General features: G+C 34.7%; 1 protein-coding gene across 3 annotated transcripts in view; it reads left to right on the top strand.

Moving 5' to 3' along the window:
* RNMT (RNA guanine-7 methyltransferase) overlaps positions 1–14446 on the top strand; it is a 35230-nt gene that overhangs the window by 3156 nt on the left and 17628 nt on the right. For all 3 annotated transcript variants that reach the window (XM_029922268.1, XM_029922267.1, XM_029922269.1), the window contains 6 exons: positions 1297–1432; positions 4768–4893; positions 7073–7188; positions 8295–8476; positions 9058–9222; positions 12568–12685. In XM_029922268.1, coding sequence (XP_029778128.1) covers positions 1297–1432; positions 4768–4893; positions 7073–7188; positions 8295–8476; positions 9058–9222; positions 12568–12685 — 843 coding nt within the window. The remainder of the gene's footprint in view (positions 1–1296; positions 1433–4767; positions 4894–7072; positions 7189–8294; positions 8477–9057; positions 9223–12567; positions 12686–14446) is intronic.

The following is a 14446-nucleotide window of genomic DNA, read 5'->3' as shown; positions in this document are numbered from 1 at the left end:
TTTTTATGTAGCCTTAAACCTTAAGAATATAAGTTTGTAATTATATTTTATGTTTGTAATAGATAATGTTATAAGATAGAGTAGGTTTTTAACTCTTGTAATTTAGTTGCTTTTATTTAGGTGAAACTTAGGCTAATTGTCATAATTTTTGTTATTTAAGAACTCTTTTTTGACTAGAAACTTGAAAACTAGTTTTTATAGTTTGCTTTTTCTCAATGCTTTAAAAAATCAGCTGATACATTTTTTTCCCTTTTTTGTTAGGTATTCATCACTTTCTTGTGTCCAAATGTTAGAGATTATGACTTAAAATGATAAATTTCAGTATTACCCCCAGCTTTATATTCCTTTCTTCATGTAATTCTTTAAACTGTATTGTTTCTAACTTCTCATTTGGGTAGTACATGCAATTTTAAGCCCAATATTTAGCATGGATATTCTAGAACAAGGCACAGCAGGTTATTTTTTTCTGGGAATAATACCATATTATGAAAGAATCTGAGGCAAAACTTGGATTTGAATGGAAAGAGTGCTTCGGGAAAGGAGTAAGACTTCTGCCATCAGTCTTGAGAAGTAAAGTGTCAGGCCGGGCGTTTGTCACTGGTAGAGCGTGAATTCTTGTAACGGCGGTTTGTATTATAACCGCAGTTTTCAAACTTTATTAGCAGCACAGCCCTTTGTTCAAGTGAAACTCTTAAGCCTACGTGTAAGATAGGTAAAGATGAAGCACTTTGGTTGAACAGGGAAATGTGGGAATTTGAAGCCCTTTGCCTACCACGGCATTTTTGTAAAATGCCTAGTATCAGGTAAGGGCCACAGATGGAAACTTTGGAGTTCAATGAAGAGCAAAACAAAACAAAACCCCCATAAAAACAAGACCATTGACATGAATATAGCTTAGTGAGTTCTAATTCCTTGTATTATTTTACGCTTATGTGAGTTTTATGTATAACTTATTTTATTTTCTTGTAGGAACACCGTCCACTGACTGACATTTTTTGAATTGAATAAATCAGAACTCTGGAAGAGTACTGGTTTTATTAAGACATTGACATTGACACCAAAATTATACAGATGAAAGATCAAGATGAAAATGTTAAACCAAGAGATGTCTTTAAATATAAGGAACAGGGGAGAACAAACCTTACATATTATTAGTAGGATTATGTGCTCAATACCATTGCTTATTGAAGTTTACCAATTTCATTAGTGTTTTATCCTTACATAGATCACATGCTCTTTTAGGCTTATTTCTGCCATGTTCTGATTCTTAATTTTATTCCATTCTCTTATTTTCAGAACTTAGAAGAGGGACACAGTTCAGCAGTGGCTGCCCACTACAATGAACTTCAGGAAGTTGGTTTGGAGAAGCGTAGCCAAAGTCGTATTTTTTACCTCAGAAACTTTAATAATTGGATGAAAAGTGTCCTCATTGGTATACTTGATTGATTTTTATTTACAATGTGGAATTTCTTATTTCAGCTTATGTCTCTTTTTTTTTCTTCTTAAATGGTTATACATTACACTACTAGGTCTTTCATTCCTATTGGATAATTAAATTTATCCAACCTTGACTTTGTAAAATTGGAGCAAAAATTAAAACTAGGCTGTTTAGATACATTTTTTCATATTTACCTTTGCACGACATACGATATTTCTGAGTGTTTAATGGATATTAATTTCATTAGTTAACCAGGCTTACAAAAGACAGTATGCTCCTTCTATACTAAGAATTAAGGTTACCTAGTGCTATTAAGCAATTATTCTATATTACTCTAATAGTTTTGGAGCAGTGCCTCATTGTTAGATTAAGCATTCAGCTTCTATTAAGTCCAGAAAATGAGCATTGTCATGATGTTTCACCTATAGTTCTTTAATGAGTTGGTAAAGGTAGTGATATCACCACATATGTGGTAATTTTTTATTGAACCTGTATAGTATCTAGGGAAAAATAAAATTTACTTTGAGGCTTAATAAATAAATACATTCAGCTTTTTAGAGCCAGCATTTTATATACGGAGACTCATCTTTAAAATGAGGGGCACCTGGGTGGCTCAGTGGGTTAAGTGTCTGACTCTTGATTTTGGCTCAGGTCATAATCTCAGAGTTCATGGGATCCAGTCCATCCTCAGGATCTGCACCTGCTTGGGATTCTCTCTCTCTTCCTCTTTCTGGCCCTTCCTGGCTCACGGGCATGCTCTCTCTCTCAAAAAACATTAAAAAAAAAAAATTAAAATGCAAGTCAGTGGCAGACATATTATTCAGAAGATATTTATTGCTCTCTATATTTGTATATTAAGTAATCAGATGCTTAGATGAGTTTAGGGAATTTTTTAAAGCCAGTGTGTTTTGAAGTTTTCCACAATGAAATTTTGGTATTCTTTTGTTTTTTTTAAGTCAGCCTCAGGAAAACTGAGAATGCTTTCACGATGACACTAGAAAGAATGAAATGCCAATTGTGGATATTTCTAGTAGTTCTGATGATAATTTACTAATTTTTATTTTACTTATTTATTTTAAAGATTTTATTTTTTTAGTAATCTCTAAATCCAATGTGGGGCTTGAACTCACAACCCTTAGATCAAGAGTCACATGCTTTACTGACCGAGTCAGTGAGGTATCCCAATAATTTACTAATTTTCATTTATTCTGATAGTTATTAGAAGTGGGAAATAGGCACATTATTTCGAACACATATTATTATTTTCTATCTCACTTTTGTTATAATACTCATTTTATTACAGAAATATGGTTTACTTGTCTCTGCTAGTTTTCAGCTAGGGTAATTAAATGTTTGCTCCCAATCCTCCCCCGCTTTTTCAAGGTTAGGATTATGGCATTTTTAGTCTATACTTTTAAGGTAATCTTTGGACCCTAGTTCTAATTTCTTTTCAGTTTCCCTTTTCCATTCCTCCTCATCATCAGTAATGTATATATCTTCTTGCTTATTTTTTCTGATGTGTCATTTGTTCTTATATTTATTCATTGAATAAGTATTTTTTAAGTTCAACTGTATTTTTCACATCGTTGTATTAGTTTTATAACCAGGGAAATAGATCATTTTCAAAAAGTTGTAAGTCAGACTTAACAAATTTTTTCTCCCCGCATTTTCATGCTATTCTTTCTTCCTTCAGCAATTCTTTCATTGGGTGCTTTACTATCTGCACCTGTCTTTCTGATTCTGGTACAATCAATGTGGTTTATGCCAAGCTCCCTCTCTGGCTTTTTCCTTTCTCTTCTCAACACCCATTCTTTGTCATTTATTTTCTTGTTGATACTTGCAGCTTAGTAACTGGTTTAGTACTGTTCTTGAATGTGATACAGATATCTTTGAATAATATTTCATGATTTTCCCTCTTACTAGTCTTACTGTATGGAAATAAAGATTTTATTGTTTTTCACTCTTTCAATATTATTTGTTAGGTCATTTAAGTTTTCTAGGAGAAAATTAAATAATAGAACACTTGCGTTTCTGTCAAAATTACTTTAACATCCTGGGGACAGTGAAAGACAGAAGTATTTATACAGAATATTTTAGCAGTCACAATAGTACACACATGAAACAAGAAGTGTTAAACTCAGTAATAAGGACAAGAAGAGTAGATCTAGGATTCAATATTGTATCAGGTTTTAGAATTGCTGAATACTTCAGTTGTTTCAAATACTAATAGGTCTGGGGTGCCTGGGTGGCTCAGTCAGTTAAGCGTCCGACTTCAGCTCAGGTCATGATCTCACAGTTCATGGGTTCGAGCCCTGCATTGGGCTCTGTGCTGACAGCTAGCTCAGAGCCTGGAGCCTGCTTCAGAGTCTGTGTGTCTCTCTCTTTCTGACCCTCCCCTACTCGCACTGTCTCTCTGTGTCTCTCAGAAATAAATAAAAGACATAAAAAATTTTTTTTGAATAAAAATAAAATACTAATAGGCCTTTAATTGATATTTGAACCATTTGCCTATTGATGTATGAGACCATACTGATATTATGGTGATTAATGTGATTTGGTAGATTGGGATGAAAGCTTTTTTAAGAGTGGTTTAAGAATTCTGATGATAGTGGGACCCCTGGGTGGCTCAGTCCGTTAAGCATCCGACTTTGGTTCAGGTCATGATCTCACAGTTCATCTGTTCCAGCCCCATATCGGGCTCTGTGCTGACAGCTTGGAGCCTGGAATCTGCTTCAGATTCTGTCTCCCTCTCTCTCCCCTGCTTGCCTCTCTCTCTCTCAAAAGTAAATAAAAACATTAAAAAAAATTTTTTTAAGAAAGAACTCTGATGATAGTAAATTTAAGAGCTTTTGGACTGGTTCTTATATTTGTTTTGGTGGTAAGCCTGACACCTTTTATGAAAATCAAGCACTCTTATGACCCTGTAATTACTTTGAATTACTTAGGCATATAATAAGCTAAACATTTAGCTTTTGGAAAGAGAAAACTATAAAAATTATGAGTAGGGTTTTTTTCTTATGAGTAAGTGTTGGATTTTCTTGTATTAATTAGAATTTAAAATGCTATTCAGTGTTGAATCAAATTCTAAAAGTAACCTTTAAAAACCTGCCTTAACTACCTACTCTTAATTCTAGAGAATTATATATAACTCTATATAACTAACTTTTAGTTGTGTTTTGAAATGTTTACCAAAATTTATGAATTAATTACATAAATGAATGTTTAATAGTTTATAGTAAATGTCAGGCAGAAGTTAGTAGGTTATTATGGTTGCAGTTTATACTTTGTAAAAATGGATTAAAGATCATTTCTTATGACATTTCTTTTAGGGGAATTTTTAGAAAAGGTACGACAGAAAAAAAAACGTGATATCACTGTTTTGGACCTGGGATGTGGCAAAGGTGGAGATTTGCTCAAGTGGAAAAAGGGAAGAATTAATAAGCTAGTTTGTACAGGTAAGGTAAATAATGGTATGGGGAATAATGATTTGTAGTCATTTAGGTAAATGGAAAATAATCAGAATCTCATTATCACATGGTACTAAAATATCTTATAAGAAGGTATCTGGGACTATATGAGAGATGGGGGTGTTTTTCTTAATGAATTATCAGATTTACTGATGGTATTTGCAGTGAGCCTGGTATTTTCAAACATGAAAAGACTTCCACTGGCCAATGATAGGACAATTTCATCCTCAAAAAGCATAGTGATTATAGTGGATTAAAACACATCAAATAAAGGGGGGAAAAAAAAACCTCATTATTCACCCCTGGAGATTGCTATGGGAAACTTACTCATCATTCTGAAATTCATAAATTAAGGAGTGGGGGCTGAGTATCTCCATTACCTTACGTGAACTGTATTTCAGCGTAATCAAATAGTTGAAAGGGGACATTCCTCTCTACTAAAAAATCCTAATGAATAAATGCAGGAGAAATGATGAAAATCACTATTTTCCACCCTTGATGAAATAATAGATCCAAGCAACAGTCATAAAAGGTGCTAAATCTATTAGGTGAAAGGTTGATAGGTATTTAATAACTGAATGATTCAAGCACCTGCTGAACCCACTGGTCAGTCTTAACATTGAAACAGGACAGGCAGATGTCATGTTCTTCCATTGCAATGAAGTGTACCGCACCATCTATAAAGTTACCTAAATGGACACTTCTCAAATTTTTGGTTTTATTAGTGCCATACATCTTTATTTTTAAGATTGAGGACCAGAAAGCTTTTGTGTATGTACCTGTATCTATGGATTATAGAAATTAAAACTGAGAATTTAAAGAATATTTTTCATTTAATAAAAAATGTTTAGTGAGAAGACTAGCACTTTAAAAATATTTTTCCAAATCCCTTTAGAGCCTAGAAAAATAGAAGACAGCTAGATTTTCACATCTGTTCCTGCATTCAATGTGTTGTGATGTGTTATATTATGTGATGTGTAATGAAGGAGCATTTTAACACTTTTCAGATAATTGAGCATATTCATCTTTGATATTACATCAAAACTCAACAGATAGTAGTTCCTTACAGATAGTTATAATTGTGGGATCTGAATCTGTGTCAGTGAACTTTTTATATTCTGTTACATTGAAACCTGTTGGTTTGTCTTGCACTTTGAATGGATCTTTATGCCCACCAAAGTTATGCAGATCTTCTAAATGTTGACATCAAGAAATCATATTTAGATTTTTAATGTTACCATCAGTCAGAAAAGTTTTTAGTATTGAGAAGCTGCCCAGCCCATGGTGGTGGATAGAAGTGTTTCAAATTGTAATTTTCACTTGAGATCTCAAGTTTTGGGTAACAAATACTGTCCTTTGCTTTCCTTGAAGTGTTCGTCTTCAAGAAAATGTCTGCCAAATTACCAACTCTAAATAACCAGTTTATCTGTCACTTGTTCTTTCAACTGAAAACAATTTTCTATGAAAAAAGTAGCTAGTACTGCTCACAACAGTCATGCTGGTCCTGTTCAGACTTTGTTTAGGTAGCACATATATTCTGTTACTTTCCATTTCATTGCACGGAATATTGAAAAAGAGCCGAGCTTTAATAAAATCAAATTTTAGCTGCTTTATCAAGAGCATTCATAAATGAAATTTGGTTTTTTGGGGGTTTTTTTGTCCTTGCTAGTTTGTGGTGGTGAAGAAGATATTTAAGTATCATGTGTACCACTTGGTGTTACTACCTTGTATTCATGGTAAGATGCCAGCATTTTACTTTTCATTGTTTTTGCACTGATGGTAAAATCTCAACATGGAAAAAGCAAATAACATTCTATTAAAAAAAGTAAACTTGATATTTTCGGAGCTGGGCATGCTGGTTAGGTTTTATAATTCAAATTGGACTCTAAACTTTCTACTTTTAACTTGGAATAAGCATTTAAAAATAGTGATAGAACTTTTCTATTATCAGTACCTATTGAGAAAGCTTTTAATCCTTTTGAAAGTTAATAGGATATTTGCATTTGAACAAGAGACTTTCTTTTGTTTTGAAGGAAATAGAACCTCCTTGCTTTTACTAAGGATCAGTTTGAGTTAAGGTCTAGATTTGTGCCATCTTTGCATTTCCATTTTATTTCTGTAGGTCTTTGTTGCCAGTTACTAATGTCTGTCCCTGTCTACGTTTCAGATATCGCTGATGTTTCTGTCAAACAGTGTCAGCAGCGGTATGAGGACATGAAAAATCGTTGTCGTGATAACGAATATATTTTCAATGCAGAATTTATAACTGCTGATTGTTCAAAGGTACAGAATTTTTTTTAATTTGTCAATTTATTTTTTTTAGATGTAGTGGGGAGGGACAGGAGGGAGAGAGAAAATCCCAACAGGGTCCATGCTGTCAGTGCAGAGCCTGTCCCGGGGCTCGATCCCACGACCCTGTGATTACGACCTGAACCAAAATCAAGAGTTGGATGGTCAACCAGGTGCCCTTGTCAACTTATGTTTTATATTTTTCATTTCAGTCAATGATGTGTTTTTAAAATCAGTTCATTCTTTTAAAATGTGCTTTGAAACATTAAAAATCTCAAGACCTCCATTTTCAGTTTCAACTAGAAATTCTATTAATGATAAATAATCTGAAGTGACCCACTGAGTATTTCTGGGAACGTTTTGATTTTAATAAACTTTCGAAATCACTTGTTGCTTTTTTGTTCAGACAAGATTTGTTTTCCAGTATTTTGAAATAGAACCGAACATATGTTTTGTTTACCTTGTAATTTATTAGAATAGTTTCCCAACATATCAGAGTTGGGTGCTTTTCACCTTTTTATGAATTTCTTAACAACTGCGAAGTTTAAAAACTACAGTGGCACTTGAATAGTGAGTCTCACCTTGACCATTTACCCATTAAACTATTATAGCTATCTTTAATCCTATACATTTTGTTTACAGTTGTGAAAGTGAGAAGGAAAAGTGGTATAGTATACTGCTGTAATGTTGGAAACCTTTAAAAACATTTTTGCACATTTATAAGGTGTCCCAAAGGCCAGCTTTATGTTTTTTTAAACACACTCTTAAAGTTCCTTTTCAACATCATTTTACTTTAGCTTTTAAGTAAAGCCAGATAAAAGCATCAACTCTTCTAAATGTCATATTTGGTTGATAATTTTTAAACATGATTTCAGAATCCCTAGTTTTTAATTACTGTGAAAATGGGAATCAAATTCTATTGAACCAGAAGGAAAAGATTGTTTTATTATGGACCTTATTGTACAGATTGAGAGAAAAGAGAAGTGTGTGGGAGGGGCATGTCTACTTTTATTTTTAAGGACCCTAATTCTACAAATTTTGTTACTAAAAATTTTTTATGTTGTAAAATCTTGACCCGTTTAATTTTTAATTTGTTTCAGGAACTTTTGATTGACAAATTTCATGATCCAGAAATGTGCTTTGATATCTGCAGTTGTCAGTTTGTCTATCATTACTCATTTGAGTCCTATGAGCAGGCTGACATGATGCTCAGAAATGCTTGTGAAAGACTGAATCCTGGAGGCTATTTTATTGGTACCACTCCCAATAGCTTTGAACTAATGTAAGTACTTTTAACATATGTTTTATAAGCTACTCAGAATTCAGCTTTTTTCCCCCTTAAGTTTATTCATTTATTTTGAGAGGGAAAGAGAGAGAATGTGTGCACAATTGGGGGAAGGGCAGGGAGAGAGAGGGAGAGCCCAATGGCAGGGCTCAGTCTCATGAACTATGATAAGGGCTAAGCACTTTGATAATGTATTTGAGTAGATACTCAACATTTAAGGTCAAAGGATAGATTTACAGATGAATCCTTAAAACATTTCATGTATTTTATAAATTGAAGACCGATGCTATATCTGGCCAGAGGTTATATAGTGCTAGACAAACTCCAGTTCAGGTTAACAAAGACTTAACCAGCAGTCATGATGGTGAAACCAATTTCCAGCCTAATTTTATGACTGAAATTGTCAATTATCTTTTACTGTATTGCTTCATAAATGTAGCTCAAATCCAGTTAAAAGGCTGATCATGTATCTTTTAAAAATTGTATCCTGTAGTTTTTTTAATGTTCATAATCTGATCAAAATAACCTTAATAACAACTTCAGTCTTTTTATTTTATTTTGGGGGTAACCTTTAACAGAAGACGCCTTGAAGTTTCAGAAACAGAATCATTTGGGAATGAGATATATACTGTGAAATTTCAGAAGAAAGGAGATTATCCTTTATTTGGCTGCAAATATGACTTCAACTTGGAAGGAGTTGTGGATGTCCCTGAATTCTTGGTCTATTTTCCATTGCTAAATGAGTAAGAATGTTATTAATCTGCTTTTCTCTTTTTGCCCTATGAGTAAAAGAAAAGGGGGAAATCAGTATTTCTGTTCATTCCTGATCTTACATAGAACCCAAAGAAAAAGAATAGCCGTGTAAAGAAAAAGAAAAAACAAACAAAAAAAGAACCAACCTCCTATCTAGGTTTGTGCCATAGGTCTCTAATAGCCTGTCTTACTTAGTTTTCTTCCATCCTTAGAATTACTTTATCCTATAGGTAAGAAAGGAACCTGTTGCCTTCAACTTATGGCAGAAAACACCTCTCACTGCAAATAGAGAAAGATTTTTTTAAAAAACTATTAGTAACTTTGGCAATATAAAATGAACCTCTTTTGACAAGGACAGGTATTAAAAGTTGTTTTACGTTTCACTATAGCTTTGAAATTGCCTGTGTCTCACAGGCAGTGTTTATAATAATATCCTGATTCAGGAATATATTCACGCATGCACCTGGACCTAAGAGTCTTGGCAAACTACAGACACAGGGAAAGTTGGGCTACCCAGGCTTCAAGGCCTTATGAGACCCCTGGGTCTTGGAGGTTTCCCTGAGAGGGAAAGTGGAAGAGTCAACTTAAACATAAGGCCATGTCACAGTTGACCAAATCTAAGTTGATTTCGTACTTTTAGAAACAAGTCTTTTATTGAAGAAAAAGCTTTATTTGCTTCTTATTTTGAGTTGGTGACTCTTTGAGTTGTGCCTCATTCAGCTTATAAAGTTATACATTTTTAGGATTCTACAATATACAAAAATTTTATACAACAGTATGAGAAAATTAAGTAGCATGGGAATGAACGTGAAAAAAATGTACAATATATATGTATATAAGCTGTAAAATTTAAAACTTGAAATCACCTTTTTCCTTCTTAACATTGGTAAACTCTTGTGAAATGTTTCTGCTCTTCCTAAAAGAAGAAATTAAATGTTTTTAGTATGTCATTTCATATGTTTTATATGTTAGCTTAGTGCTTTTGGTTAACAAAGTTGGTAATTTGAGTAGAACCAAAAAGATAAAGGTTATAATGAAAGTTTTTTTCAAATGCTAAGTAAGCACTAGCCATCTTTTATGCACTAGCCATCTTTTATGCTTAAATTGCTTAATGGTGATGCATGTGTAAGGTGTCAAGTCATCCCTATATCTAAATTTTTATTTTATTTCTTTTCTTTTCTTAATGCTTTTTATTGAGATTTGAGAGATAGACAGCGTGAGCAGAAGAGGGCCAGAGAGAGAGGGAGATACAGCATCTGAAGACAGGCCCCAGGCTCTGAGCTAGCTGTCAGCACAGAGCCTGTGCAGGGCCCAAACCCACAAACTGTGAGATCATGACCTGAGCCGAAGTCGGACGCTTAACCGACTGAGCCACCCGGGTGCCCCATATCTAAATTTTTAAAAAATTACTAAAACAACTATGTATTCAGTGGGACAGTCTGAAAATGCACAGGGTTTTGAAATGGTATTTTGCCATTTTATTAAGGAACTGATCAAAAATATAATTAGCTTTTATATAGCAAACCTATTCAGATTGGTCAAACTGAGTCTCAGTGCTCGGTAATTACAGTATTTTGCAGGCTTAAAACTTGGTTTTACTTCTAAAGGCTTATTGTGTAGATTTATGAGAGAAAATGAACTGCCTAGAATAGAAGAGACTCTTTTCTTTGCTCATGTTGTCTTTCCAAGGAGGGCTAACTCAGATTATCGGGAGGCCTTGCATATGCCTCTTATGTACAAGCCCAGTGGCTATCACGTGTTTCCTTTCACATTGTTCCCTCACCTGTTACCTCCCAAGCCTTCTCATGGACCCTTTCAGAGTTAGTGTTTCTCCATCTCCTTTACCTGCTGCCTGAAATCATATATAAATCTTGATATATAAGTATAAATTTTAACAAATGCGGTGAGAAAATAACAAGTATAACAGGGAGACCTAATGTGATTGAGGATTTAAGGAATCCACCTAGGAAGAAGTGACATTTATTCAACATCTAAAGGATGTACAGAAGTTGGCCAGTTGAAGACTGGAAGGGAGAATGTTCCAGGTATAAGGGACAATATGAATGAAGGCCCTGAAATGGGAAAGAGCTTGTCTCTTTCAAGGAGCTAAAGGAAAGCCATTGTGTGGGTCATAAGGAATCAGGGCTCAAGTGGCTCAAAATAAGGAACATTTTCCTTTTTTTTTTTTTTTTTTTAAAGTAAGCTCTACACCCAATATGGGGCTCGAACTTACAACCCCCAGACCAAGAGTTGTATGTTCTACCGACTGAGCCAACCAGGCGCCTGTAAAGGCATTCCTTTACAGATGAGTGCCTAATAGGCCATGCTGAAGCCTTTTGAATTGTGTGCTGGAGATCCAGTGAAGGGCATAAAGGGGAAAGTGACAAGTATGTGTTTTTGAAAGCTCAATCTGGCTGCAGTTGTAATATTCATTGAGGGAGAGTAAGAATAGAAGCTTGGAAACAAGTGAAGTAGTACAGCTGAGTGGGGTGGTGGTGGTTAAAGCAAGATGGTGGCCAAAGAAGGGGTAAGAAGACCATTTTGAAGTACATTTTATAGGTAAACAGAGAGGATGTAGTGGTGTGTTGAACACAGCGCGCATGGGCGAGAAGAGGCATGGAGAACTCAGGTTTCTGGCATGAATCATTTGATGGATTTACTGAAGTAAAGATTGGCAAAACGGTCTAGTGGGGTTCAGCTTCAGATTTGGAAAGTTAGAAAATTCCTGTGACGCATCCTGGTGGAGATTTCTAGGAAATAAATGAATGACAAGAGAGAGCTGAACTACAGATAGCTGCTGGCATGCTGTGTAAAGTCGGGGAAGAGAGCATGAGTAAGACTCTGGGCCAAACTCTTCAGAACATTAAAATCTGCAAGATGGGTAAAAGAAATTTGTAAAACAAACTGAAGAAGCAGAAGATGTATGTAGTATAAAAATTAATAGTGTATCTTGACAGAGAATCCAAGAGGTGAAAGAGAATATTTCAAGAAGAAATGGCAGCTGTTTTCAGTGCCACTGTGAGGGATTAAGTTAAATAAATGGAATTGATAGAAATTGCAGTTTTCATCCCTGTTTCACAGCCTTTCTTTTTACTTCCTGACCCATTTATTACAGTAATAGAGTTACCTGTGACCCACTGAGCTTGAGAATGCATGTTTTCTTATAGATGTAATAATTGGTATGTTGCTCTTCATTTTTAATCTTCCTATTGTGAATTTATAATGATAGCTTTTTTTGGTGATGCCCAGAAGTTGTCACTGTTGTGTGAAACTAAATTATTGAGGAATTATAAATATTGTCGAAGTGTTTTAATTAAGTAATCTATTTTGGACAGAATGGCAAAGAAGTACAATATGAAACTAGTCTACAAAAAAACATTTCTGGAATTCTATGAAGAAAAGATTAAGAACAATGAAAATAAAATGCTGTTAAAACGAATGCAGGCCCTGGAGGTAAGTATTTAGGAATGGTGTAAATATTATAGGTCATGATAAACTTGTTAGACTGTTTCTGAGATTTCTTTCAAGGCCATATAGATTCTCAATATTTATATAAATCACACAATTATTTTTAACTACTCTAGACCCTTCAGCATCCAGGACAGAGCTCATTACAGGAACTTTCCTTGGTGGATGCTCAGGAAATAACTTGAATGTATAAATGAATGGTGTTCTCATCAAATTGTTTTCTAGATAGACTGTTAAAATAGGATTTCTTAGCCTCAGGATTGTTGGCATTTTGGACTGGATACTTTCTTTGTTGTGAGGGACTGTTCTCTTCAGAGGATGTTGAACATCCTCTCTGGCATCTATGCACTCGATGTCAGTAGTACCCCTTTCCCAGTTGTGAGCCAAAAATGACTCCAGACATTACCAAATATCCTCTGGGATGCAGGATTACATTACATCTTCATAAAAATGCCTTTGGTTACATTAGTAATTTTAAATCTTCTTGGCCAGGTTCTAAGATGAGCTCATACCATGCCTAATTTTGTTCTTTGGTGACTATCTAGCCAGATACAGGTCTTTTAGACTCTATTGTTGCTGAGACCTGCTTTAACTCCTGGATTCCTCTCTGCAATTCCCAAATTGCAGCAATGACAGCTTCTATACAAGCTTTAAATACAGTGGATAGCCATTGACTAATTAGTTTTCATTATGTCCTTTTTCAGTATTTAATGAGATCTGAAATAGTGAACATTTTTGTTACTATCAACAGGATCATATTAATCAAATGGTTACTAAAGTTCTTTAGAGAGTTCATTCAACTTAGAATATTTTTTAAAGTACGGCAAGCATACTCTTACGTATTTAGCTAATTACCCCATGAAGTAGGCAAAACAGTCCCCTTCCACATTTTAAAATGGGCCATCTTGGGGCGCCTGGGTGGCTCAGTCGATTAAGTGTCCAGCTTCGGCTCAGGTCATGATCTCACAGTTCATAGGTTCGAGCCCCACATCAGGCTCTGTGCCGGTAGCTAACTCAGCCTGGAGCCTGCTTCAGATTCTGTATCTCCCTCTGTCTCTGACCCTCCCCTGCTCGTACTGTCTCTCTCTCTCTCTCAAAAATAAATAAAAAACATTTAAAAAATTTTTATAAAATGGGCCATCTTAGGCTCAGAGAGGATACATCACTTTTTCAAGGTCACAAAGTTATAAACCTTAAGATATTCCTTAGGTTTTATAGGTAGTTTTCAAACAAAAATCTCCTGCTATAATTGCATCCATGCAGCTTTTCCAATTTTGAGTGGAAGGGTCCTCTTTAAATCCTAAGTATCGTTTGAAACCGCTAACCACTAAAATGTTAAATTCTTCATTGGTTATGTTTCCTATATTTTAGAATTAAGAATGTTTGTATTTGCTTTATATTAGCAGGAGAGATTTGTTTTTGTTTTGAGGGAGAAGAGAAAAGTAGAAAAAGTTAGGTGTACACAAATCACCACACACACATGCCAGTAGTTTGTCATCCTTAACTTGGTGGTGCTTTGCATGTACAATGATCAGTTATTTATATGTTCTCTTAGCATGTATGTAATGAGTTGATACGTGTAATTCTTTTGAAATTATATGTGGAGAATGGAATATGGGGTAGCATGGTCCCCTTCCTTCAAGGATCTTATGGTATAGTTAGGAGATAAACATTCAAGCAAATTACTCTGGACAGCATTAGAATTGTAGTAATGAAATATTCAAAAGTGCAGTGTGTGTATGAAAG

This window comes from Suricata suricatta, chromosome 14 (assembly GCF_006229205.1).
Source record: "Suricata suricatta isolate VVHF042 chromosome 14, meerkat_22Aug2017_6uvM2_HiC, whole genome shotgun sequence".
In the NCBI taxonomy this organism is placed as follows: domain Eukaryota; kingdom Metazoa; phylum Chordata; class Mammalia; order Carnivora; family Herpestidae; genus Suricata; species Suricata suricatta.
Note: the sequence above shows the minus strand (reverse complement) of the source record. Positions and strands in the feature narration are given on the sequence as shown.